The sequence below is a fragment of the Astatotilapia calliptera genome, chromosome 1 (assembly GCF_964374335.1).
Source record: "Astatotilapia calliptera chromosome 1, fAstCal68.1, whole genome shotgun sequence".
In the NCBI taxonomy this organism is placed as follows: domain Eukaryota; kingdom Metazoa; phylum Chordata; class Actinopteri; order Cichliformes; family Cichlidae; genus Astatotilapia; species Astatotilapia calliptera.
In genome coordinates this window covers 20,656,962-20,680,920 of record NC_137422.1, presented here as the reverse complement: position 1 = coordinate 20,680,920, position 23,959 = coordinate 20,656,962, and the positions used below count along the sequence as shown (strand labels likewise).

The window sequence follows — 23,959 nt, the reverse complement described above, 5'->3', positions numbered from 1 at the left end:
GACCACAATGCAGGGCTTTGTGTATCAAGTGTCAGTCACCACTGTGGTCTTCAGTCCTTGAGTGAAGACTCTGAGGGTCTCAGACTAAAGCCCTCAACAATCTGTCCCAGTCCTGATGCAGACAAAGACTGCACTTTAACATGGCTGCAGCTTCTCACAGCTCAGCACCTCATCTGTTTTGTATTTGTATTGTAACCAGTTGTAAGGTTATTTATAAGTCTGCAGCTTTCCAGTAGTTTTTGCTAGTTTTGAACCATTTAAATGTTAAGTACATCCAGCCATGCGGTAAACCCACAGTGCCTTTCATGCAGGCTGTTGCTCTCTTTTTACCCATAGATGTCCCTTTGCTAAGGCTAATGCAGGCAGCAGCAGAATCAACAGTAGCAGCCACAAAAGCCTGGCATCTGTTCCATAGTAGTCATACTCAACATCACACAGAGCGGAGATGGCCGGCTATTCCAGTCCTATTTGTACTGCCAGGGCATCAACCCGTTTGTTTTAAAAGGCCTTTAATTTAATTTAATTAAACCACTTAAACATCTTGTAAGCTAACCTCTTGTGTGCTTTCTGTGAGTTTCGTTTTTTCGTGAAAAAAAAAAAGCATTTTCATTATTCAAGATCATTTTTGCTGCAGTGAAAACAAGACAAACCCACACAGTGTGACCCTTCAGTGCTAGTTTGAAATTTAGTTGAAACAGTTTATTTACTTCTACATGTCTACTATGAACATTTTCTGATCATGTTATTACATTACACATGTGGTTGGAAGGAAAATGTCGCAATACTGTGTCATTCTCAATTCAGCCCGCGTGCGCTGAAACATAAATTGTGTATCAATCTGAGTGCTGCGAAACATTTCTAACACGGTTTTCAGTTCCTATTTTCTTTGCCGCACCGCTGAGGTAATTTGTGGTGACAACATGTACTTTTACGAATTTCCAATTCTTGATGAACCAGAAATGTTCGATGTTAAGTTGGGCTTAAATCTCCAGCCTTATCAAACCTGTTCAGGTTACCAACAGCAGGATATTTCAAACTGCGGCTCTACCAAAACGCCTTTCACATCCAGACAACACATCAAGACTTGTTGGACACTCTGGCCATCATGGTCCTACTGCAACAATACCATAGACTATAAATGGTCCTTTGTAGCCTATTCTTTTCCTCATCCTTTGTTGAATGTGCCTTGTGGTGACTACAGCATCACAGGTCTTAGCCACCAGGGCCAGCAGCATTTCTAATCAACTGTAGCCAGCCAGAAATGCACTATGTTAGATGACAACTGTAGAAAATAATGGAGCCACCATCGCCAAATGACCCTACCAAGATGGACTCTTGATGTCTTTCTGGGGAAGAGGCAGGAGAGCAAAAGACTTGACCTGGGACAGGAGCCCGCAGACACACACACCATGCACAGGTGCATTTTATCCCGAGTCATACATTATTTTTTATTCTTTTGACTGAGCTGAACAATTGGACAAAGCATTAATGTAAGCAATCTTCACAATAGCACTTGCTGGCTACAGCCAGTGTCTGGGAGCGGAGCATAATCTAATTTGGATGGGCAAACCCTTGTATGCCAAGGATTTACATTGCAGCCAAAATGCCTTGGTTTGCAATTTCCAAGACAGCAGTCGAAAAGGAGCAGAAAATTGCTTCCAGGGCTGCAAACCAGACAAGATTATATTCAAAGTCTTTGTGAGGGCTTTGCCTGAATAGAGTCCTGGCATCACACACACACACACACACACACACACACACACACACACACACACACACACACACGGGGGAACAGTATAACCACTATAACCAATAGGTTAGGAGTCTGGATTTTGTTGGAGCACCAGTGTAAGCTCATTTGAATATTTACAGGCTGAGCTTTGGGAAACGGGAAATGGACAATTGTAGTCATCAATACTGAGGAGAGGAGAGTTGTGGGGCAGAAAGGGCAGTTCGATAGGTTAATGCACTGACCTTTCCCCTTTTGATTCCGGTTAGGGACATGTCAGCAGAGGAATATATTTTATCTGACACCTCCAGAACATCACATACTACAGTTTATTGGAACTCAAGCAAAAGAGGTTGATGCTCCTATTTTAGAGATTTGTTTATGCACCACTTGTGAAAAAAACTGCAGATTTAGTCACATGATCAAACAGTATGTAGTACACTGCTTGTGTGTGTGTGCACATAATAGATGAAATGTATAAAATGACTTTTGTCACATAGTCATGAATGACTAAGGCTGAACATTCAATTAACACTCTTTCTTCTTAATAGGAATTCCTCTGCTCATTAACAGGCAGTTTGCAGTTTCCAGACAATTACACTATTGATTGTACACTTGGCCAGTTTTTAAATGTATTGAATTCCACTTGGATTTTTTTTGTCTTTATTTAATGTGGCTAATTACATAAAAACGAAAACTCTTTTATCACTTCGTTATGTAGATGTATGCAGTATATGTCACAATGGGGCGATACAAGCCTACTATTGAAAACTTTTTTGAAATATTTAGCTTTCTACATCTCTCATGTGTTAATTCAGCTTGAACATTTGATATGAATGATTTGAAATGATTGCTCTGTCCTGCTGAGTCAGTGGAAATGTATTAGCAGGCGGTACCTCAGGTCAAAAATGCATCCATGCAACATCTGAGTAAAAACATATACACGCAGATGCTTCTTATGGTTCATATGACCCTGAAAAACAGCATGTCCACTTGAAGCTATGGTGCATTATAGAGGGGAAAAATTCAAATGGTTACAAATGGATTTGGTTGTAGTGTATATGACTGCAGGCATACTGGTGCATTCTAGGTAAAAGCTTCCACTGTGTGAGGAAGAGATGGTAAATAATGGAACAAAGTAATTGCCTCTGCAGACAATAATACCTATAGATAAATATTTTAAAAAGGCAAATTGCAGAAGGGTTGTAAAAGGTTTTATTGTACTGATGGGATATAGTAAAAACAGACAAATAAAAAGACAAGCAGGAAAATCTGCTCCTGTAAAACATGAATATTTCACATGTCCTCAGGTTAAAGCCTTGTATACCGTAGAACAGAGTCTGATCTACACAGTGTTCTCCTAGGTCAATGGCCAGGAAGGGAGAGTGAGAAAGAGAGAGCTAGAGTCATGGTGATAAAGGTTTGGGAGGAATGCATTGTACTGTTCAGATACACTTTATATGAAAAGATGAATTGATCCATCTCTAAGCAGCACTTAGACCCACTCCTCTGCCCGGTCATTACAGTGGGATAAATCAATATTTAATATCCCCCTCTAACAGCCACACTGAATGATCTTAACCTCTCCTTAATCCCATTTATGTTACCTTTCCAGAATCTTCTTCATGTAAGCTCTCACTTTGATAAACTTCCAAACAAGAGACTGGGAGGGGGGTTATTAAAGACCACGCCATATTTATGTCAGGTGAGGTGCTTTCTTAAAATATTAATATTCTGAAACTGACCAAAGTGAAAGCTTTTATCTCGGCTATTCGAACCATTCTAGTCTGCTGGCTTGTTGTATCAGCAAAAGACCCGCTCGGCTTCTCTCTCATTTCACTGCTGAATTACAACTGACTGTTCTTTATTACAGCCAAAGGATGAAGATGATGGGGGCAATTCTTTTAGCTGACTTGATAAAGCCTGCATCTAATTTTACACCATCCTAATAGGACCAGTGTCACTGAAACTAAGAGGTGACAATATCTCACTATGATTTGCGTAGGAGGCAGTCCAAGGGTGTGCTCAGTTAAGGTGCCGTTTAACAGGACTGATATGTCACAAAAAGAGGTGGGTATCATAGTTTTTTCAAAGGCATGCATGGGTCTAAATAGCCACAATACTGCGATCCAACTGTTCTAAATAGTACTTTATTGCCTTTCATACATTCTAGTATTGAATACTATACATTCACTTTGTTACTGCCATAAACAAGTAAGTGCTGAAAAATACAGACAAAAGGTGTTTTGGTGAGGAATGAGTCATTATTTCAAGCAAAAAGAAAGGATCTCTACAATCTCAGATTATTGCTCTAAAACTGGCTGATCACAAGCTGAGTGCAAAGTTGAAAGAAAAGAAAAAAAACCTTAAACCGACTAAAAAGAAAGTAAAAACATTTTATGCTCTACATACCACACGGACAGTGCAGCTGTAGGTGTGTGCAGTCTGTTGATTAAGCCATTGTTCTGCTCTTTTCTTGTCATGCCAGAATTAACTGCTTGGCTGACCACAGGTTCACCTCAGTTGTGACGCAGGGAGGCGGCTCCTGTGACTGAGGATGACTAAAGGGTACTTGAACACTCGTGCTTGAAGCGTGATGTGTCACAATGTAACTAAAATAATAAAATAAAAGCTCACAAATCTTTTGTGGAAGGCGGCACACCTGTTCGTCTCTTAAATTAAGTCACATCTATTTGAGTTTTTTGTTGGGGAATTACGAGATTGATCAGTTCAGTTAGTTTCTTATCTTTGTTCATGCTTCTGTGCTTCCTCTCCATCGCCTCGATGGGCTGCATCGGTTTATTTGCCTCACTTCAGTAAGAGCATAGTTGATTGCCACCTGCATAGACAGTGATATCTTCCAAACACCAAATTAGACGGAAATCAAAATAGATATTCATTGACTTTTTTACATATACATTGACCTAGTTGAGGCTGTTGGTTGAAAGTGTCAGGTGCTGAAATATTAATGAGCATCGCTCCCAGTTTCTGCCTGCTCCTCACAGCCAACTGGCAACATGGCATCAAGCTGAAGAGAGGAGGACAGCTTTTTTCTTTCCTTGATTGACTCATCGATTGAAGATATTTTTAAAGGGAATCCCTGGGAGTGTGTGCTCCTGGTACAAAGCAACCCCATCCCGTGTCAGGGGACGGAGAGGGCTGCAAGTCGGCTTTAATTGGGCAGAGACTTCAGAGTCTTCTTAACCCACACCGGGCAGTGCCATGGCCTGTCATGGCCCTCACACCAACACCGGCAACGCACAAGCTTCTAAACACGCACACACAAACATATTCATGCTAATTTGAGTAAACATACATGAACACACTAAACTATGCCAGCTGTTATCATTACGACCTCCCTGGACTTGGATTAAAGAAAATGATTAGTCTTAAGAATTAATGCTGTAGCAAAATCGGCATGTTCCACTTTCTTGCATAGTTTCTTTCCTCCGCTACTTGCAGGGAGAGCAAACAGTCTTGTGGTCAGCTACTAACATTTTTTCCTTTTTAGAGAAGTCCTGCAATAGAGAGGACCTGATTCAGGGATTAAAAAAAAAGAGAAAGATGAAATGGAACTTGTTCTAACCTTGTCAGCTCTGCAGTTGTTGAGGCCCACTGAAGTGAGGGCAGACAGCTTTGCCTCCATGCCCTGCTGGTGATGTTGCAGCTGTTCCCTCTGGATCTGCTCCCTCATTTTCCGAGCTTCCTGGATGGCCTTCATCACTGTGTCCTGGTCCCCGAACAACGCGGTAGAGTTTAGGCTGGACAGAATATCTGCATGCACACAGAGCAGAGTGAAATTAGCACGTCATGCTGAAAAAAGAAAAGAAAAACAACCAAAATGCATCCGTACAAACGTTTTCTACTCTGGTCTCTCTGGATGTGAGTGTATAGCGTAGGTGTATGTTTGAACAGAGTAAATCTGTGTTTGTCAAGTGGAAACACTTTGACGTCTTACCCAGAGAAGATCCCCGGCCCAGACCTCCAAGTGGGCTGGGGGTACCCCCCTTGCTCATGAAGCTGTTAGGGCTGCTTTTACTGCCGGGGAACAGATTTTGTGTCGGGGACGTAGGAGACTTGATCAGTTCTGTCGTCTTTGGCCGAGCAGACAGGTTGAGGGGCTGTGTTCCCTCCTCCTACAGCAGAAGAGATAGGAGTATGAAAGAAGACAGATGTTAATGGGTGCCCCCACCTCCTCCGTTTGGAGGAGCTCCGGGTTTCCAGACAGCACAGCTCTCCTCTGTTTCTGGTTAATTACAGAATCCCTATTGTGACCTACACCTCCTCCCTGATTCCTCCCTCATTTTGCTTTTTCCCCTCTCCTCTCTTCTCGTCTTCCCCTCTCCTACCATCCCCTCTCATCCATCCTTTCTTAGGAGCTGCGCCACTGTGAGCTTCCTCACAGTTGCCCAGCGCCTTTGTTCACACTAATTAAAGCAGATTCTGTCTCTCTGTACATCTTCATCTGTTCTCCCTCTCCTCCTCCCTGCTCTCTGTGTCTGCACTCTGGTTCGAAGAATAAATAATGACCAGATAACAGCGGTGCCAATGATCAAAGACAGCTGTTCCATTCATCAGATGTCGACTTACATTATCTACTTCATTAACTTGTTTTCTAATTTCATTCCTCATTTGTGCATACTTGGTTTTATCGTAAGCTTTGATATGCCTATTCCTAAAAAATATGATGTGCAGTGTGGTTCTGAGATGAGGTCAGGGAGCACAGATTTTCTTGGTGCTGTATTTTTGTGCTGGTTGTGGCCTTGAAGACCAGTTACTGATATAAGATGACAAATGCATTTTATACAGGACATTTGAGAACAAAAATGCTTTATCTACGGGTACCCGAAGAGGCCAGGTATTTAATAATGACATATTAAAGTACTCGCACTTTTTATGCTCTATGTATAATTTGAATAAAAATATTATTTATACAGTTAAATATTTGATTATGACTAACAAACTGCTCTGTAAGCTAAAACTGGGCAAAAACCATGAAACAATGTGTATATTAGATTCTCTTAAATACAATCAAATGCTGAATGATTGTAAATGGGAATAATTCAAAGATGCCACAAGAAAAATGTCACACCGCTCAAGATAAGTCGCATGGATGTACACATCAGTTTTTAAAATCAGATTAGGGCTCATGCTGTCATTAACAGTATTTTTCAAAGCCCAAGTGTCTCCTTGTCCAAACATATGGCTCTACCATAGACTGCCCCAAGGCCTTGTTATTGCTGTGCCAATAACAGTTTGTCATGCAGTGAAGCTGAAAACAGACAAACAAAACTGAAGGCAATCCGATTCCACTGGACTGTGGATGGGGATGGGATGATGCCAGTATACGTTTGCCATCCATTTATTTATGAATAATTCATGTCATCTGAAGTCCTTAATTTTGGCATAATTGGTAATATTTGGACTAGAATTAGCCTTGTATTAACATTGCCCTACTTGACATCCATATACTTGAGCCAGATTGATGGATATTCCTGGAGGCAGAGGACCTGAATGGGTGTGTGTTTTTGGCTGTGTGTGAGCGCAAGCACACGAACAAAAAGCTGGAGTGCTTTCCTACTATTTGAAGGCATGATTTATGGTTTTTCTCCATTGTGATATTATTAAACTAAACTACTTCAAATGGGCGTATGTTTCTGATTATGGCCTTAATGAGCGGGAATGATGTATGCGGCCTTTCCTTTGCATGGAGGTCTGGTGGAGCCGTGCCATACAGCAGCAGAAAGCACATCCTAGTTTGTTTACAAGGGAAAAAAATTGTCAGTCCTACTCAGTAGTTGTATAGCACCGTGGTAAGAGATTTATTCCATTTTAGTTACAAAAAAAGAAAAGCCTTTTCATTGTGAAAAAGAAAGAAAAAAAAACACGTGTTCCACAAATTACTGGCTTGAAGCTGCCATAGCTATAGCAACCATTTCCACAGAGTTCTGGTTAAGAGAGAGAGGGCCTTGTTAAAGCCCCAGAGATTGATGGTCTGTTAGAGGTTGGGCTCACCAACGGCCGGGTGTAATACTGAAGTACTGAACATTGTAGATGCTAGTTTACTCAGACAACACCAAATAGGCTAGGCTAGGTCAAGTACCACTCAAGGCCTGGGTTGGTGGGTGGGCTGGTTGAAGTAGTCGAGGGTTGTACCTTGACTTGAGTGATGGGGCTGGAGGAACTCTTGTCATTCTTCAGAGATGACGGAGAAATGGGCCCACTAGCCGTGAGTGGCTGGGGGAGTGGAGGCATCTTGGCTCCGGGAGAGACCTGCATGCTGGCAAGCTGGGCAGCATACAGTTGCTGTAGAGAGGTGGAGAAACCCGCAAGGCGTTAACATCCAAATCCAGCAAACATTCAAAGTTTTATATTCTGTCTTTTCCTCTCCCTAGAACTCTCTCTGCTTCTCTGTCTGCCTTCATCTCCCCTCTCTCTTTTACGTCTTTCCTCTCTTTCCATGAGGCTGGCAGAGAACCTCCATCAAAGGTCTTAACTGTATTTCAAAGGCTGAACCCAGAGAGAGACAGCAGTCTTAAAAACCACACAGAGATGGCTTTCATTCAAATACTTGGAGCCCCTATTTTCCACTCATCACAGAGAAAAGTTTGCCGAATGGATGCAAGTGTGTTAGCAAAGATCTCTCGTTTCTCTAGTTCTACACAACTTGCAATTGAAGTTTCTGGTCTGTGTTTTGTCTGTACACAGCAATGTGAGACGGTCCCGTTCCACAACCAACCGCAGTTGAATTGCCATCACAGAAAATGTTAAAAACACACATTATAAAAGATTAGAAATCTTTACAGAGAACACTGATGCAATCACTTTATATTTCTTGGTGTTCATTCAGTAAGGTTTTCAGCTGCTGGTGACATTATTACCCAAGAGCATGGTGCAAATGGCAAAACATTGCCTCAGATAGAGTTGAACTTTGAAGGCTCAATTTAAGAGGTTGATAATGTGGCAAATATTTGAACTGGTGGTTAAATACACTGATATTAGGGATTGGATGCATAAAAAGGCAGCGTGAGTCAAATGCATCACATTTTGGAGGGTAATTTATAAGTTATGGCTCGGTATCTTAAAATCAGCTTGTCTATTTTTATCTCTTGATTTGATATCAAAATTTATAATATTTAACTGTAAATCAAATGATCATTTTCGTGCCTTTTCTGTGTGTCTGCAGATCCAGCACTCCCACTGGAGGCTTCTTTCAGTTGGAGGTGTGTTTTGATTGGCCACCAGGTAAGTGATGAAATTGGGTTTTGTCTCCTGCTGCAAATGGCAGGGGTCTGTAAAATAGAGCTACTGTCTGAGAAAATGTGTTACTCCACGTAGCCTTAGCCCTCACTTCATCAGACAAATAGCAGCCCTTAACTCCCCTGCTGCTTTGCTATCCTCAGACTAGCTAAACCTTATGGTTTGTTGTGTTATGCAGTCAGACGGTGCTGTCAGAGAGAATCTAATTTCGCTTCCACTGGCCAATCAACAAACCTTGTCTCATTTCCTGGTTTGCTTGGCCGAACACAGAACACATTTGTCTGGATGAGAAAAGGCAACCCGGCCCTGTTGTCCTCACCTTTGGCAGTTTAAATGAAGACTTAGACCAAATAAAGCACTTTATGTCCATGCACATATCTGCAGATATAAACACATATGTGCTCCTGTAAGAAACTTTATCGCTGCCACATAAGCGGCAGTACAAAAGGTCCATTCTTCCAGGGGACCTAGGGATAACAACAGCACATGGGCAGCGGAAATGACAGACTGATTATGTTCCCACAATGATAGCACTGCCTCCACCTTCCCTCACAAACAGTCTTTTGTCTCGGAAAGGATCGGACACAGGAGTGGGCCTAACTCTATTTTCTTCTCATCTGAGCTAGACTTAGTTAATGTCACTGTTAAGGGCACTCTTTGTGTCGGCGTATGTGTATCTGTGTGAGGTGAGGTGAGGTGAGATGGATGGTGGGGTTAGCGACAGAGAGAGAAAGAAATAGTGGACAGAAAGAACATATTCTCAATTCACTGCCTATCACTCTAGGCTACATGCAAGCCTAAGTCGAAGAGTCTGTTGGACAGATGTTTGCTAACAGGCCTGTCGATGGGCATGCCCCTGACCTTGTGTGGGAAGAATTTTATTGTCCCGGAAAAAGAACATAATTAGACTTTGCCTCAAATTGCACACAGTCAGGATGCTAGTACTGATTAGCAGGTCAATGCCACAGGGTGAGAAGCAACGGCTACTCTTAAGCCCGAGCAGGAACCCTCCATGAACCAAAGAACAATAAATACAATCAAGGGGAAAGTCAAATCTGTTAAGTTGCTATACAGTGTACAAGAAGAAACTGGAAAAATGTCAGTGTTCAGTGAGTATTTTTCAGTATTAAGTCTGGTAGGGTTTATAGATGTTTTTGGCTTTGTATTTCAATTGGAGACAACAATCACTCCGGTGTCAGAAAGTTGACGTATCCTGCCAAAGCTGGTCTCCCTGAGCTGAACACATCTGCCTGTTTCCCTCAGTTGACGCTCTCACATCTAATAACCCCTTCTTCATAACTGCTTGCCAGGTGGCGTAGAGAGAGGTTCATGGTAATGAGGGTCAAGCTGAAAGTCAGTGTTCCAACACTGGAGTACAGAAGGAGCAGTCAAACCTTTTAAAAATATCAGGACCCTCAATATTCTTAACACTTTTTATTTCCATGAAAAACAAGCAGCACGCTGAGCTACAGTTTGCAAATGTAAACATCAAAATGAATATGTTAGCTAATGGGATTACAATCAGGGGTTTTTAGGAACTGGCAAGAGATAAATATTCTATTTTATGTTCTCTATGAAAAACATGCCAGTCCCATTAAAAGTGTACATGTATGGCAATCACAATACAAAATAATATAAAAAGTAAAACAAAAACAGGACATATAAATCAGAAGGCAAACACATAACCTAATATCCTTTGTCTGACCCCATCATTCCTCATTTCCCAGTAGAGCAGAGCAGATCTCAGCAAGCATAGATTCAAAGTGAGCACAACACGCCCTAGGTCAGCTTGTTAGCCTCTGGTAATTAAAAACGAGCCCTCTGGAGGCAGCAGAGGTTAAACGGGGAGGTTCACTTTTCTGCCTGTGACATTAAACTGAGATTACACACTCTGCTGATGATGTTAGACATCTCAAAAGTATGATATGCAATCAGGGCGGGCAGCCCTGTATTTGTTTAGTGAAATAACAAAGCTGATAGCTCAGTACACAATATAATCAATTATGGAGTGAATGTTTTTCCTGCTGGAAACACAGGAGTGTAAGCCTTGTCTTTTAACGAGAAATTGATGAAAAACAAATGTGCGTCTTTCTTTTTTCTTTTTTTAAAGAAAGACATGAGTTGTAGCGTGGCAATATGTGGTGGAAAATATAGTGGCAGATATTTGTCAGATTCTTTGCTGCCAGCAATGACGGTGCATTGCACATTTCCAACTGTGGCTTTTGAATATATTAAATAGGGAAACTGCTTTTAAGCCATTGCAATTTTATATACCAACATCTTCTTTTACATTGTCTAAACACTGTCTAATAGCCACGGTTTCCTAAACACACTCTCATCTCTTTGTGTGCGAGTGCGTCTCTATGTCAATGTCTCATTCACCTCTGTCTGGCCTGGGCACTGAGCACTGGACTGGATATGAGGGCATTAACTGTGCTTCAGTGCACCACACCATTTAAAAGGCAGCACAGCGCCAGCCCAGTTTGCCACAAGGCTTGTACAGGCTCATTGCCCAGGGCGACCATGCAGCCTTGACCCAGGCTAAGCCCAGATGTCAAGAGTGGAGGAAGGCGTCCTGGTGCACTGTGCCGATGCTTTCCAGTATGGCTCAACATCTGTCTCATCTGCTGGCACCCAACCTGCTCTGCTCTCACCCCTCCTTCCCTCCCACTGCCTTTCTCGGATTCTCTATCACACAACTACTGAGTAGACAGTCCAGTCCTTCTCTCAGTTTCTAACTTGTATATATGCACACAATCGCAGACTGTCTTGTGTAGGCGTGAGTGTGGATACTCCAGGCCCAGGGGCCCCAGAGCCAACCCTCCCATTCACTGCTGCTCACTGCATTATCAACTCTATCTGTCCATCTGTCCCTCTGTTCACCACTGCCTCTATCCAGCTGCTCACCTAGCCTTCCTATTAGCCAGCCTTCCACACACACTCCAGCATTGCTGCACTGCTCTGGGTTACCTTCAAAGACCAAGCTCCTTTGCTCATAAACACAAAAACAGCTGCTCTCTACAGTATGTCTGTTCTCTACCCCCTCTCCTCCTCTCTCCCTCTCTTTCAAAGTCAAAAGTGCTTCACTTGTTAATGATAGAAGCCATTTCTTCACATCTGTACTACACAGGCATTTACATCCAAACAAAAGATAATGCGGGGTTTGCTGCTCTCCCACTTTCTTCCTGTTTGTACCTGATTGTGTAACACTCTTTCTTATCGCACCAGTCATCTAAGCCTGAGTACTCCTTTAGATGTGTCTGTCGGCTCGAGATCTGGTCCGGGTTGTTGCTAAGCATATGGGCTTCTTTTCATCTTTACAGTGGGAGCATGAGCTGAGGCTGGGCCCAGGTTTATCGTGGCCCTGGAGAGATGCCGTTGCAAATGCGGCAAAAGTCTTATTTCTAGCAGCTCCGCTTCCTTTAATGTAAAGCATGAGGATGTCATGCGCCAGGACAATTCATAGGGGAAAAAAAGCCAAGAGAAACACAAAAAATAGCATGGGGTAATTGAAAGAGAAATACTTAAACTAAGACACTTTGTGGTGGTTTAAGAGGTTTAAGAATGAGACAGCAGGAGAGAGAAAATGGACCTTTGACTGAGTAAACGCAGAGGGTTTCTTTTTTATTTTGTCCAGCGGTGACACTACATACAGAGAACCCAGATGTTTTGTCTTCTACAGTAATGCTTTCTGTAAAACGGCTTGAACTCCAAAGTCTGCTTCCAGTGGTAAAAACAGGGCTTTCTCGAAGGTTTTTCAACTGTTCAGCGGTTCATGAAGACGGGCGATATGCATTAGGGTCACATTTTCCTTAAGTAAATAGTTTTTTTCAGTTGGCAAGGAATAATGTACAAACAGCAAATTAAATGCTATCCCAAATAGAAAATTCTTTTGTGGAATTAGGGAAATTCCCTTCTTGTATCTTCACTCAATTGAATATAGTAGGTGTCCGGAGAGATTGGGTTACAATCTCAGCACAATTTCCTCTGTTAGGTGAGACATGTCAGTTGTAATCAGTGAGGGACAGGCAGGGATGGAGCCATTGTTTCCTGCTGGTCCTAGGCTCATCCCGCCTCTGTGTGGGCACTAATGAAGAGGGGCATGTCGCGCTGGGATAGTTTACCCGTCTCCTCTCCTGTGAGTTGCGGACCAGAGCCAATCTGTCAGGAAAACATTGAGTGAAATTGCCCTGTGGTACAGCAATGCCTGGTGACAGCCACTTGCAGACTGCCAGCCACCAGAGTGATGCTACCACCCTGTATTGACAAGCAAATTACAGTCTCCCAACACTCAAACGCATCCTGCAAGATTCATTTACATCCATCAGCTCGAAGCCTTTGTTACCTTGTTGGGTTTTCTTCTCTTGGCGAGAAAGGGCGGGGAATGGGGGAGGATCCCAGACTGTTATGACAGAGAAGATTGTGAAGAGGCTTCGTGGCCAACATTAAGACTGACGGAGCGGCTAGCCTCTTTGGCTGGATGGCTGATCACATTACCTCTGCAGCATTGTGGGAATTAATTCTACCAATAAGATAATTTTTTAAGGTTCATATATTGCACAGTCGAAATCGAGTAAATTGGTGAAAATTATACCTTGCCATTCAGCTGACAGGAAGAGATATTTTAATTGAGGGGGGCAGCCTATTCAACCATATGTGTGTGGGATGTTGTATCTGCGTGTGTTCATGTGACCGCGTGCACAAGGAAGATAAACAATAGGTTTGGGGGTGGGAACTAGAACATTTCAGGACAGTTTAATGAAGTTAATGGAGAATTGCGCTGGATGATTTATAAACTTTCAAAAATATCAAGTGGCGCTGGTATTAAGATGGCATTCATTTCAAGAGAAAGTGTGTTTCCTTTCTACACATTGGTCCCTTCTGTCACAAACAGGCATTTATTTAAGGACACTTTTCAGTAGTTTAATTTCGATGAAGGAAGTTGCTGGTGGTATTATTGGTTTGAAAAGAGAGGAAACAACTCCAACTTAATTCCATGACTGGGTTGAGATGATGGTTTTAATCATACCAGGCTCCCAGCGCTTTGTAGAGGAAGTGGTGGCAGTCACATGGTTTGTTGATCCCAGCTATGCAGAAAAGGGCATGTTTGATTAGCCTTACTGTTTTAAGGGGAATCTCTATGCAGGGTAAATAGCAGCCAGCAGGCGGAATATGTGACAGGCTGACAGACTTCAATTAATGGAAAATGCACCTCTTTTTGTTTACTGTGTTCTGTAAAGGTCAGCCAAGTCATGGTCTTGGAGGCACTGTTTTTGCCCATTCCCAGGGTTAGATACATAGTCAGAATTAATGACTCTAGACCCGTCTCCCGTTCTTACCCCAACCTTCAGATATACGACTGTTTCATCTGACCTCATACACCCCTATAAATAGGCTGAGTATGCCTGTCTGAACTGACACTCCTTTCCAATAAACTTCACTATGACACACAAAGCCACGCATATGTACTCCAGAAAGATATTCAGAAAAGCAGCTTCCATCTTTTACACTCACAGACACGCATCCTCAAACATGAACAGACTCATTTAACACCTTACATGCTTCTGATAGCTCTTCTCCTGGATGCATAATGACGCACGGCTCTTCAGAGCCAGCTGCGTGCATTGTTCGAACTTGCCAAGGCTCGTTAACACTGACAGTGGTAGCTTCTGAAGGACAAATGCCACATATATCAGTGTGCAAAGAGTCTCCCCTTAGTCTTGAGCTTAGCTTTTCACTCGTGGTTTACTTCTTTCTGCTGTTTAGCATCACATTCTGTAGCTGTAAAATAACTTACTGGTGTTGTTGATAAAGCAGCAGTGGCCACTTAACCATATGCTGGGTAGGATACTTTTATATTCTTTGTTTGCTGCTTTTGTTTCCAAAGAACTACAACTAAGATTTCCAGACAGAAATTCTACAATTACTCAGAACTACTAAGAAAAATCATAATTAGAGAAGCAACAATCAGCAATGTTCAGATTTCCATTGGTTTTGTTTTTTTTAATGGAAATAAAAATCAGTGAAAAGTTGGGGGGGGGGTGAAGTAATTATTTAAAATTTCTCATTAGCTATTTATATTTATTACTATTTATAATAGCGATAAGTTGAATAATAGAACACAGATAATTATCTACATTAAACATTATGGCCTCAGGTTAAGCCCTGACCTAGGTTTAGCTCTTAAACGCTGAGTGAGAGAAGTCCTGGAGCAGCCCGTAGGGCTCACAGCCTCTCTCAACATTTCTCGTTGCTCGAATCCTCTTCTCACACATTTTTTTATTAGACTAATTTTAATAATTTTCTTAGCTGTTTTCTACAAAGAGATAAACTGTAAATAGCACAGTCGTTTTCTAGATGAAAGCATTAGGAAAGAGATTTTTTTTGCAGCCTGTTGTCTTCCGATAAATTCACTGGTGGGTGATTAATGCAACCAAAGTGATTTTCATTCTCTCTAATAACTATTATCTTCCTAACTCTCTGGCTGAGCTGGTGGGGATGAAACCTCTATCATATGGGATGAATTACATACGTAAGGTGATAAGCGAGCGTGAGCTTGGGGCCTCCAGGATTATTTAGTGTGCGCCTCATTACTTAGTGTACAGCTGCTTAGCCATCCTTTCTGCCCTGAGCTTGGCGAGCGTCGCTAACATTCTTTGTCATAGTACTGTACATACCTGAAGCTGGAGGGGGCTGAGTCCTGACGCTGCTGCAGCTGCCACTGAGGATGGAATGAACTGCACCGGGTAGTTATCACCTGTCAGAGACAGAAAGAAAGAGACAACAATGCATACAGGTTCAGACAATGAGCCGGCCCACAGCGACCAGGCAAGTGCCAACACGGATTCTGGGCCCTCCACTACTTTTGCCACAGAAATGTGGCGAACAGCAACGAACGCTCGGCTTCAAGCCCAAACATCTGCATTAACAAAAAGCCTACGGGGGTTTAACAAGAGCAGAATTACTTACGAAAGTTCCACACCATTCCCTTTTTACTCCACCTGTGCACTACAAATCCCCTGACAACAGTAAATAAGACACTGTTAAACAAGGTGGGGATTCTTTAAAGGTGTGCTTGAGTGTGCGTGTGTTTGTGTTCTGATTAGATGCTAAATATCTCCCTTGGTATTCAGTTAGTGCTTTTGTAAAAGACCAGTATGTTCTCTCAGGCAATTCATACAGCTGTAGACTTGTCTGGTTATTGTTCAGTGCCACATTGTTTGTTTCTGAGTGATAGCTTTGGCAACAGAGTGGAAGCACTTGTATGCAAACTGGTTAGAACAAGTGTGCTGTCACAATAACACGGGTTAAAAAAAACCACATTCTTATCTCATATGCCACTGTGATCAAGCAAGGAGGAAATAATCTCCAAATAGCAGCAGTATTCATTACTGTTGGCCCACCATCAGCACATTTGTTACACAGGGATATAAAAATGGCTGCAGCGTGAGTGATATCCATAGGGTTGCAGAAGCCTTTACACGGTCAACCTTGTGTGTTGAGACGGAGAGAACATCCCCAGTGAGACTGGGCAGCACAGCATTCATAGACGGGAGAGGTAGGTTTGAGGCATGAATCTGAAGGAGGGGTGATGGCGTGCACTGCGAGAGCAGGGAGGGGTAGTTGGCCTTCGCTCAGACCCCACTTCTGGCTGTCACTTCTCTTCACAAACATATGGAGCCATTAAGCCACAGACAAGGCAAATGTATACACCTTCTCTTTCACTTTGCCCTCGTCCGCCCGCCTCACTTTGCAATCTTGTACAGCACAGCACAATGTGATACAGGCCATGGAAATCCAATCCCCATTTAGTAGCAAATAAAATCACATAGCAGAAGTGGTTTCAAATAGTGCTAAGTTGGATGTGGGGGGGGGGGGGGGGGGGTCTCATTTGCTGTCTGTGACGTAGGGTTTGGGGGATAATAAATGGCTGAATGTCTTTAGATGTCATGTGAAACCTGGGGAGGGTCATGTGCTGCACGACGACTGCTGAGGGATCTTGAGACTCCAAAGTCTGGGACTTGGGTCATCAAAGTCTGTGTCTAGGCACCAGACTCCAACAGAATGTAAACTCCTGCAGGTTAGCACCCCTCGTAACGAAAAGGAAAAGCATTTAAAATGTTTTACTTCCTTTGTAAAAAAGAAAAAAAAGGGTCCTTGTTGCTTTGCTGTTGAGAGCCTGGATTCTAAACACTAAGAGGGGTTGGGGGGTCGTATTGATGACGCCATAGTCACAACAGGCTATATTTCCCCCCTCATGTGGTGCCAAGAAATAAGTCGTAGATCTCCTGAGGGTTGACAGATGTAGCTGAAACCTTTCTTAGGGTAGATCAAATTATGAATGAATGACTGCAACTGTCAAACCTGATCATCTTTTTTCACCAGCTTTTAAGTTTCCTTTAACTTGAAACAAGTAAAGCACTTCGTTGTTTAGATTTGAGAGCATCGTAGGAGAGACACAAAGATCCCACATTGCATTGTCATTTATAGCATAGCTGTTCTGAACAGTGACTAGCTGAGCTACATTTACAAGTGACTTTGTTGCAATTTTTGGGAGCTGGTTTGTCATTTTGTCTGTGACACGCAAAAATATATGCCTTAAATCTAAAAAGTAACTTATCTAATAGTATTTATTGTTGTCTCACGTGATGTTAACACTAACAGTACAGAAATGACCCACAGAAATGACACAGTACAGAAATCAGGCTTTTATGGGGGCAAAAATGACAGGGGATGCTTTTGTATTGCTGTTGTGCCAGTCCAGACAAAGTGCTCCAGGATGCTTCCAATTAAGTGCTTACAGATAGTGATTATGTATATTTTTATATGACTCAGGTTGTGATTAATGAAACTCACTTAGTCAACCAGCTTCACGTTCAATGTTGCAATTTTTAGGTTTCCGAGCAATGTGAACAATGTGAAGGAGAACAAATGAACTGTTGCCGAGTAAAAAATGGAACATAGGCATCGCTTGAACCCTTTTCACAGGGGTATGTGCCCCATCATTAATCTGCTGTACCCCAGTAAAATCTCACGTTTGAGTTTTACCAAGCTTCTGCAGTTGGCATTGGATTTAACTACACTGAAAGTAACAGGAAAAAAACAAGTTTTTTCTAATCCAAAATGTTGCAGCAGCAGTTTAACCCAAAATACAAGCTGAGGTGTGCATTTGCTGGTGCCTCCAAAGAATTTCAAGCAGTAATCCTTGGATCTGCACTTTGTATGAAACAAGAATCAAGATTACTGTATAATAGCACAACCTGACTGGAAGTTGAGTCACATTAACTTTGCCAAAATGAAAAAGACAGCAACTCTGTTTGGACATGAGACGTGCTCTCAAACATTAGAGGAATATTTTGTTTTCTCTTAGATTGCATATGTATATACAGTGTTTTATCATGGTTTGTTTGTATTGTGAAAAGCAGAAGATCACAAATAAATATTGTTAATAAAAATTAAATGTCTTTGCATTTTTAGTATTGCAGCCCAATGCCAAACCCAGCAAAAGCAACGGGGCTTCAGGTAGCAATATATAGTACATTTTAATATACCAAGAAATATCTTTGTGATTTGAGTAATCCCTGATTGAGGCCCTGCAGATCTTTAAGTCTAGCAATGGAACCTGCGACACACACTCTGCACACATAAAAAGAATCCTTCTTCATACAACTTACTCATAAAGAGTAAACATCCAGTTTGAATGACTTGAAAAACAAACACTACAAAGACAGAATAGTTTAAATCTGGCAACTAATAAAACAAAATAAAATAAGATAGCATGAGAAAACTATCAACTGTCAGCAGGATACCTATGAGGGCGACTGGCAGAGACTAAAGACTATGGGGTCATTCTCCAGCTCCATTAAAGGCACCTCAGACTGAATGCTGCCATGTCTGTGTAAACAGTGCAAACAGGCTAAGAAGTCCAACTTATATATCTATTTGTTTAAGCGATGACTTGGTGTCTCTATGACTGTGCCTGCCTACCATGCAGCACCAGGCCATTGAGCACAGCCAGTGGACGGGGTGATGACTTACCACTACGGTGCCAAAATGAATCTGTTGCCATGAGAGCACCACAGGTTTGGGGGTCATAAGCAGTGGTCCCTGGGAGCTGTCTCATAATGATAACATCAGATTAGTGTGCCTTAGTCTTGGAAGTAAATGCTTCACCGCTCACTTCATGGAGAAAGGACACAGAAGCATCCTGTACACTCTGCAGGTGGTGATGATAACATTGTGCTCTCTGGATATATTGTGTATATTGTGTTGGACAGGGAAGAAATAATAAAGGCTTTGAAAATACCTCTTCTGACTACAAGAGTCATTTTCAGACCTCCTTTGCTATTTCTTCATGAGCTCATGAATTATGCAAGACCCGTGCACATGGTGACCCCTGAACATGATTCCATAATAGCTCCTGTTATTTGAACTAAAACATTTTCCGTGTCAAACCTATTGCAAAAAGCACACTGGTAAAAGACTCCCCCTCAGGCACTTTGTTTAAGCTGTCATGGCTCCATAGTTCAAAAATAGCTGACTTTCTTTTTCATCCTGTGGTTTTATAGTTAATTCATTAACTGCACTACCACACCTTTTAATGTTGTGTTGCAAACCTGCTGACTTCTTACTCTTCTCAGTTTTCTGTTTATAGTCCTCTTCAGACAAAGACTTTTCTTTTTCAAGGTTTCATCAACATAAAAACACTTTTTTTGCCTTGGGGTGAAAATGGGAAAACCTTTTTCAGTGGACAAGATTCAGCTGAATTTTGTTAAATAAATGATGTGCGTAACAAAACAACCATTTTTTTCAAATATATGTATATATAACCTTGCCCTGGGACTAAGTACATACTGTAACGTGGAAAACTTTACAATGTGTAAAATATGTTTCCATAATACAAAGGAAGCAAGTGAGGCATGCCGTTACAGGCAGCGCAAACAGTAATTGTACAGAAAAACCTGTTCTTGCATCGTGTACAGACTATCCAACTCCTAACTGTGTTTTAATGACTTAATCTGACTATAACAGGGTATAATTGTGTGAAACTGTAACAGGGGAGTTGCTTTTTTATTACGATAGATTTGGAAAGCACTTCTTGCAGGGTTCGTCTCCCATGTTCTTGGATCTCTGACAGTAGATACTTTGAAAACAAAAAAACTATTATAGCCAGTGCACTCCTGAAAGATACTTTAATGCCGATGACATGTTTACATTCCTCTGTTTTTCCACCCATATCTATTGTTCCACATGGACAAGAACATTCCCAGGCGTTGCTCTCAAATCTGTGTTCAGACACAGCAGAGCATGCCAGCAGCCAGAGTGTGAATGAAGCATTAAAGTCTAACAGCTTCCAGACTGAAAATTATATTTGTGGTTAAAAGCACAAAGGGGGTGAAGACAAAGCAAGCAAGGGAGAAAAGAAGGACAATATGACCAAAATGGCTTAAATTTGCAAGCGTACCTGGCTTATAAGACATTCCTGGAGGGAAGAGAAAGCCTTGCTGGGCGGCAGCTGCTGCTGCTAGAGTGCGTTGGTCGTGTGGAAAAATGGGGATCATGAGCGGAGGCATGTGACCCTGGACCTGCTGAACAGATAGGGAGCAGAGATCAGAGAGAGGCCTAAGCACTGGCATAGTACACAGAAACACAGAGCCCACTAAGGGGGAGGCCAGATCACAGCTCTTGCTAACGCGTGCTGACAGGGGTCTCTGCGGCAATGACGGCCCTCGTGTGCTCACACAATACCTGGCTGAGCTACGCCTGCTCTTAATCCAAACCACAATTTCACCTCGGCACATCAAAGGCCCGCATACACACATTGTTACAGCATAAGTTAGAGTAAGTGACATGTGCTGTAGGATGGAAAGCAGAGAGGCGCAATAGTTTTGTATGGATTCTGTGGCAAGCAGTATATGTGTTGAAAGTAGTATTAAATCTATAAAATGATAACTCCGAATATCAAAGATGTACAGCGTGCTTGGTTTTAATAAAACCTAAGGTCAAAGAGAACCGTAGCACTCACTGATGAGTATGCCATGTTTATTAAAGACCTGTAGTAAACCAACTTTCTAGCTGTTACACTCTGCAAGAAGATTGTTTAACGTCTGATGCAGATGCAGTGCCAGAACCGATCAGCGTGTAGATGCATGACGACACAAAAACCTCAAGGGAAGCTTAACTTGTAACAGAATCCTGGATGATCATTTGTTCATATTAGAAAAAGCTAAAGACATCCAGAAATTTAATGTCACTGCTTTTAGGAGTGAAAATTGCAGGCCATTGAAAAGTGCTTGTTCTTTTTCATCTTAATGTCTTTCCCAGTCTGTGTTCAACTCACATATTAACCTTCACCATGCAGCCTGTTGCTGACTCGCCTACTGGGGATATCAGTACAAACTCCCCGCATTTGTGTGTCAAGGGTGGGTGAGTAGCTTATGTATCAAAAGTGCTGTGTGGGGGTTTGCACACATGCTGCAAGTCCAATTTTACTGTCACTCTCTGCTTCCTGAAACTCCATGATAGGGCGCAGCCTGGCTACCATGGGCCTGTGAGGGTTAATCTAGGGCTGAGCCAAATCACCTCGGGGGAACCTGCCTGGAAATGGGTTAATAAAGGTCATCCCCCAAAATAAACACTTTACAGAATGTTTCTCCATTCATCCCTCCTTAAAATCAACTCGCAATAAAACGGGCCTGGGTGCAATTACTGCCGCTGCATTGGGGCATGAAATCAACCTGTCCCGTGTTATGGTTGAGCTCTGCTATGATCTCCACTTTTCAGTCGGGGTTGCTCCCCCTGTAGACCCTCTACAGGAGCAGTTGCACCCAGGTTCTCTCGGAGCTAGCAGGCTAAACCTACTTTAAACAACTTTATTGATCTGTCCAGAGGTGCAAAGCTAGACTGAAAACTAAATAAATAGAAGAATTTTATGCCTACTGAGCGTTTATGGAAGTGCAAGTGCAGAAAGTGCATTATAAAAGAATAGAAAAGTAATTTTGTAAAATGTGCTGTTGCTGAAGAAAAAATAAATGGCCAAGGAGACTGCGACAAATGTCCTTAAATAAAACATTGCTTTATGGGGATTTGTGTTCCAAGTTTCCAGGCTGAGCGAGTGAAAGATCGAGCTTGGCCTTGCATGTATGGAACATATGGAAAAACACAATAATTAATGTCACAACATGAGGTGGGGCCAGTGACAGGCAGGGGCACACAGCTTTTCTCTGCCTGTGTATTTGGACTGTTAAAACAGATGGAGTCTGGTGCTGAATGTGCAGCAGTCACAGGGCAGAAAAGGGCTCCCTCAAGTCCCTTTAAGTGCGCTGCATGGTAGTTCATATTTCAGGAGTTTGCTAACATGCATCAGTTGTTTAAAGGTGTTTTAAATCAGCACTTCATTTTTTTAACTTCACATTTTAAATTTAAAGTTAAAGTGTTTTTTCTGAGTACATTAAATAATACCGCAAAATTGTTTAAGGGACGTATGCAGGCCATCCACACTTTATACACACACTATAATGAGAGACATCAGCACAAGCATTTTTGATACACGTATGCATTTCTCCAGCAAACGCAAATGATAAACTCTAAATGATATAATTTCATCTGGGATATAAGCTTTTATTACTATTATTACTCTAAAATATGGGGCAAATATACAAGGTTCATTGAGGCAAGACAGATCCGAACTGTGCGTTGAAGGGGAAATAAATGCAATGAAGTTGAATGGTTGTGATTTTCGGTAATGAGCTCGATGCATTAAAGTTTAATTTACAGCGGCTAATGTCAGAGAAAGGCAAATCAAATTCTGAGCGGCTTAAAGGTGGCAACAAATAGAGGAGGTTAGCTGAGCTGTCAATTAACAGCTGGCACAGTGGCTTAGCAGATTATAATATTTTCACGAGTCCCTTATTTTTAGAATCGACTGTTTAAAGCAGCGTGGCAGAAAAATAAAGTATACTTTAAGGAAATCAACATGGATGTTTAACTTGCACTCTGCTCTGTTTCTACAACTCCATCATCCCGCCCACTTTATAAGAGTTACCCGAAAGTCCATCTATCCATGGGCGAAGAGCCCAGGATATTTCTAATGCCAAGATGATCTTGAGGAGTGGGGGAATGAAGTGGAGCAGATGTGAGTGGGGCGCTCAGACAGCCTTCTCCCTTTCCCTCATAAATACAGCAGCATTGTTATGCTGGCAGTGCTATTCCTTTGTCTTAGCGCTGCTAAGTACTGGATAATGTCATTTCACACCATCTGCCCCCAGGCTTCATTAAAGATACATGAATGGGCTATCTTATGAGGAACAGGTGCTATTGTTTGTCCCTCAAGACACAGCAATAAGGATCTGACTCGGAATACTTGAAGAGGAGCATCTGTAGTGATCAGTCAGACAGACTTGGCTGAGGCCCCCGTCTCTGCCAGCATGCGCTCCAGCAGAGGTTTCCGGGGGAAACGGGCTCCCTTGCAACATGTATCATCAATTCAGATGACCTGATGAAGTCTGTAGCAGCCCAGTACACAATCTGTTTCCCTCTCAAGGAGATGCTGGTATTTGATAAATAGAACTCACTTGCATCTACTGTGTGTGCGATTCCAAACTGTATGTTATAAGAGAGCGCTTTCTTTTTCATTTTTTTAAAGGAAGAATTTAAATTTTAAAATGATATAACACACACACACACACACTTTTCAAGCTGCAGGTTCCTTATTTTGCAACTTTAACAGATCATTCCTTTAAGAGTAAGTTTAATAAGACAGCATGTAAACTCCACAATGGCGCAAAGCAGCAGCACATCCTGTGGTCAGACTGCAGAGGGCAAGCAGACGGTTCAGATGTCTGATGTGTAAATACATAAGGTGTAAAAAAAAAAAAGTGTAGAGTTAAAAGAGCTCCTTTTATTTCTCAGAGCACTTAAAACACATGCAATATGCACTCACACACAAAGATCACTTTATTACTGCACTAA

At 42.1% G+C, this 23,959-nt stretch overlaps 1 protein-coding gene across 4 annotated transcripts in view; it reads right to left on the bottom strand.

The window, feature by feature from the left end:
* Nucleotides 1-23,959, bottom strand: part of sox6 (SRY-box transcription factor 6) — a 126,623-nt gene that overhangs the window by 13,645 nt on the left and 89,019 nt on the right. For 2 of the 4 annotated variants that reach the window (XM_026167257.2, XM_026167309.2), the window contains 5 exons: nucleotides 20,454-20,577; nucleotides 15,667-15,746; nucleotides 7,886-8,035; nucleotides 5,688-5,865; nucleotides 5,316-5,503 (listed from right to left, as the gene is read on the bottom strand). In XM_026167257.2, the coding sequence (XP_026023042.1) occupies nucleotides 5,316-5,503; nucleotides 5,688-5,865; nucleotides 7,886-8,035; nucleotides 15,667-15,746; nucleotides 20,454-20,577 (720 nt within the window). The remainder of the gene's footprint in view (nucleotides 1-5,315; nucleotides 5,504-5,687; nucleotides 5,866-7,885; nucleotides 8,036-15,666; nucleotides 15,747-20,453; nucleotides 20,578-23,959) is intronic. The other 2 variants (XM_026167301.2, XM_080297434.1) reach the window with 1 other exon arrangement.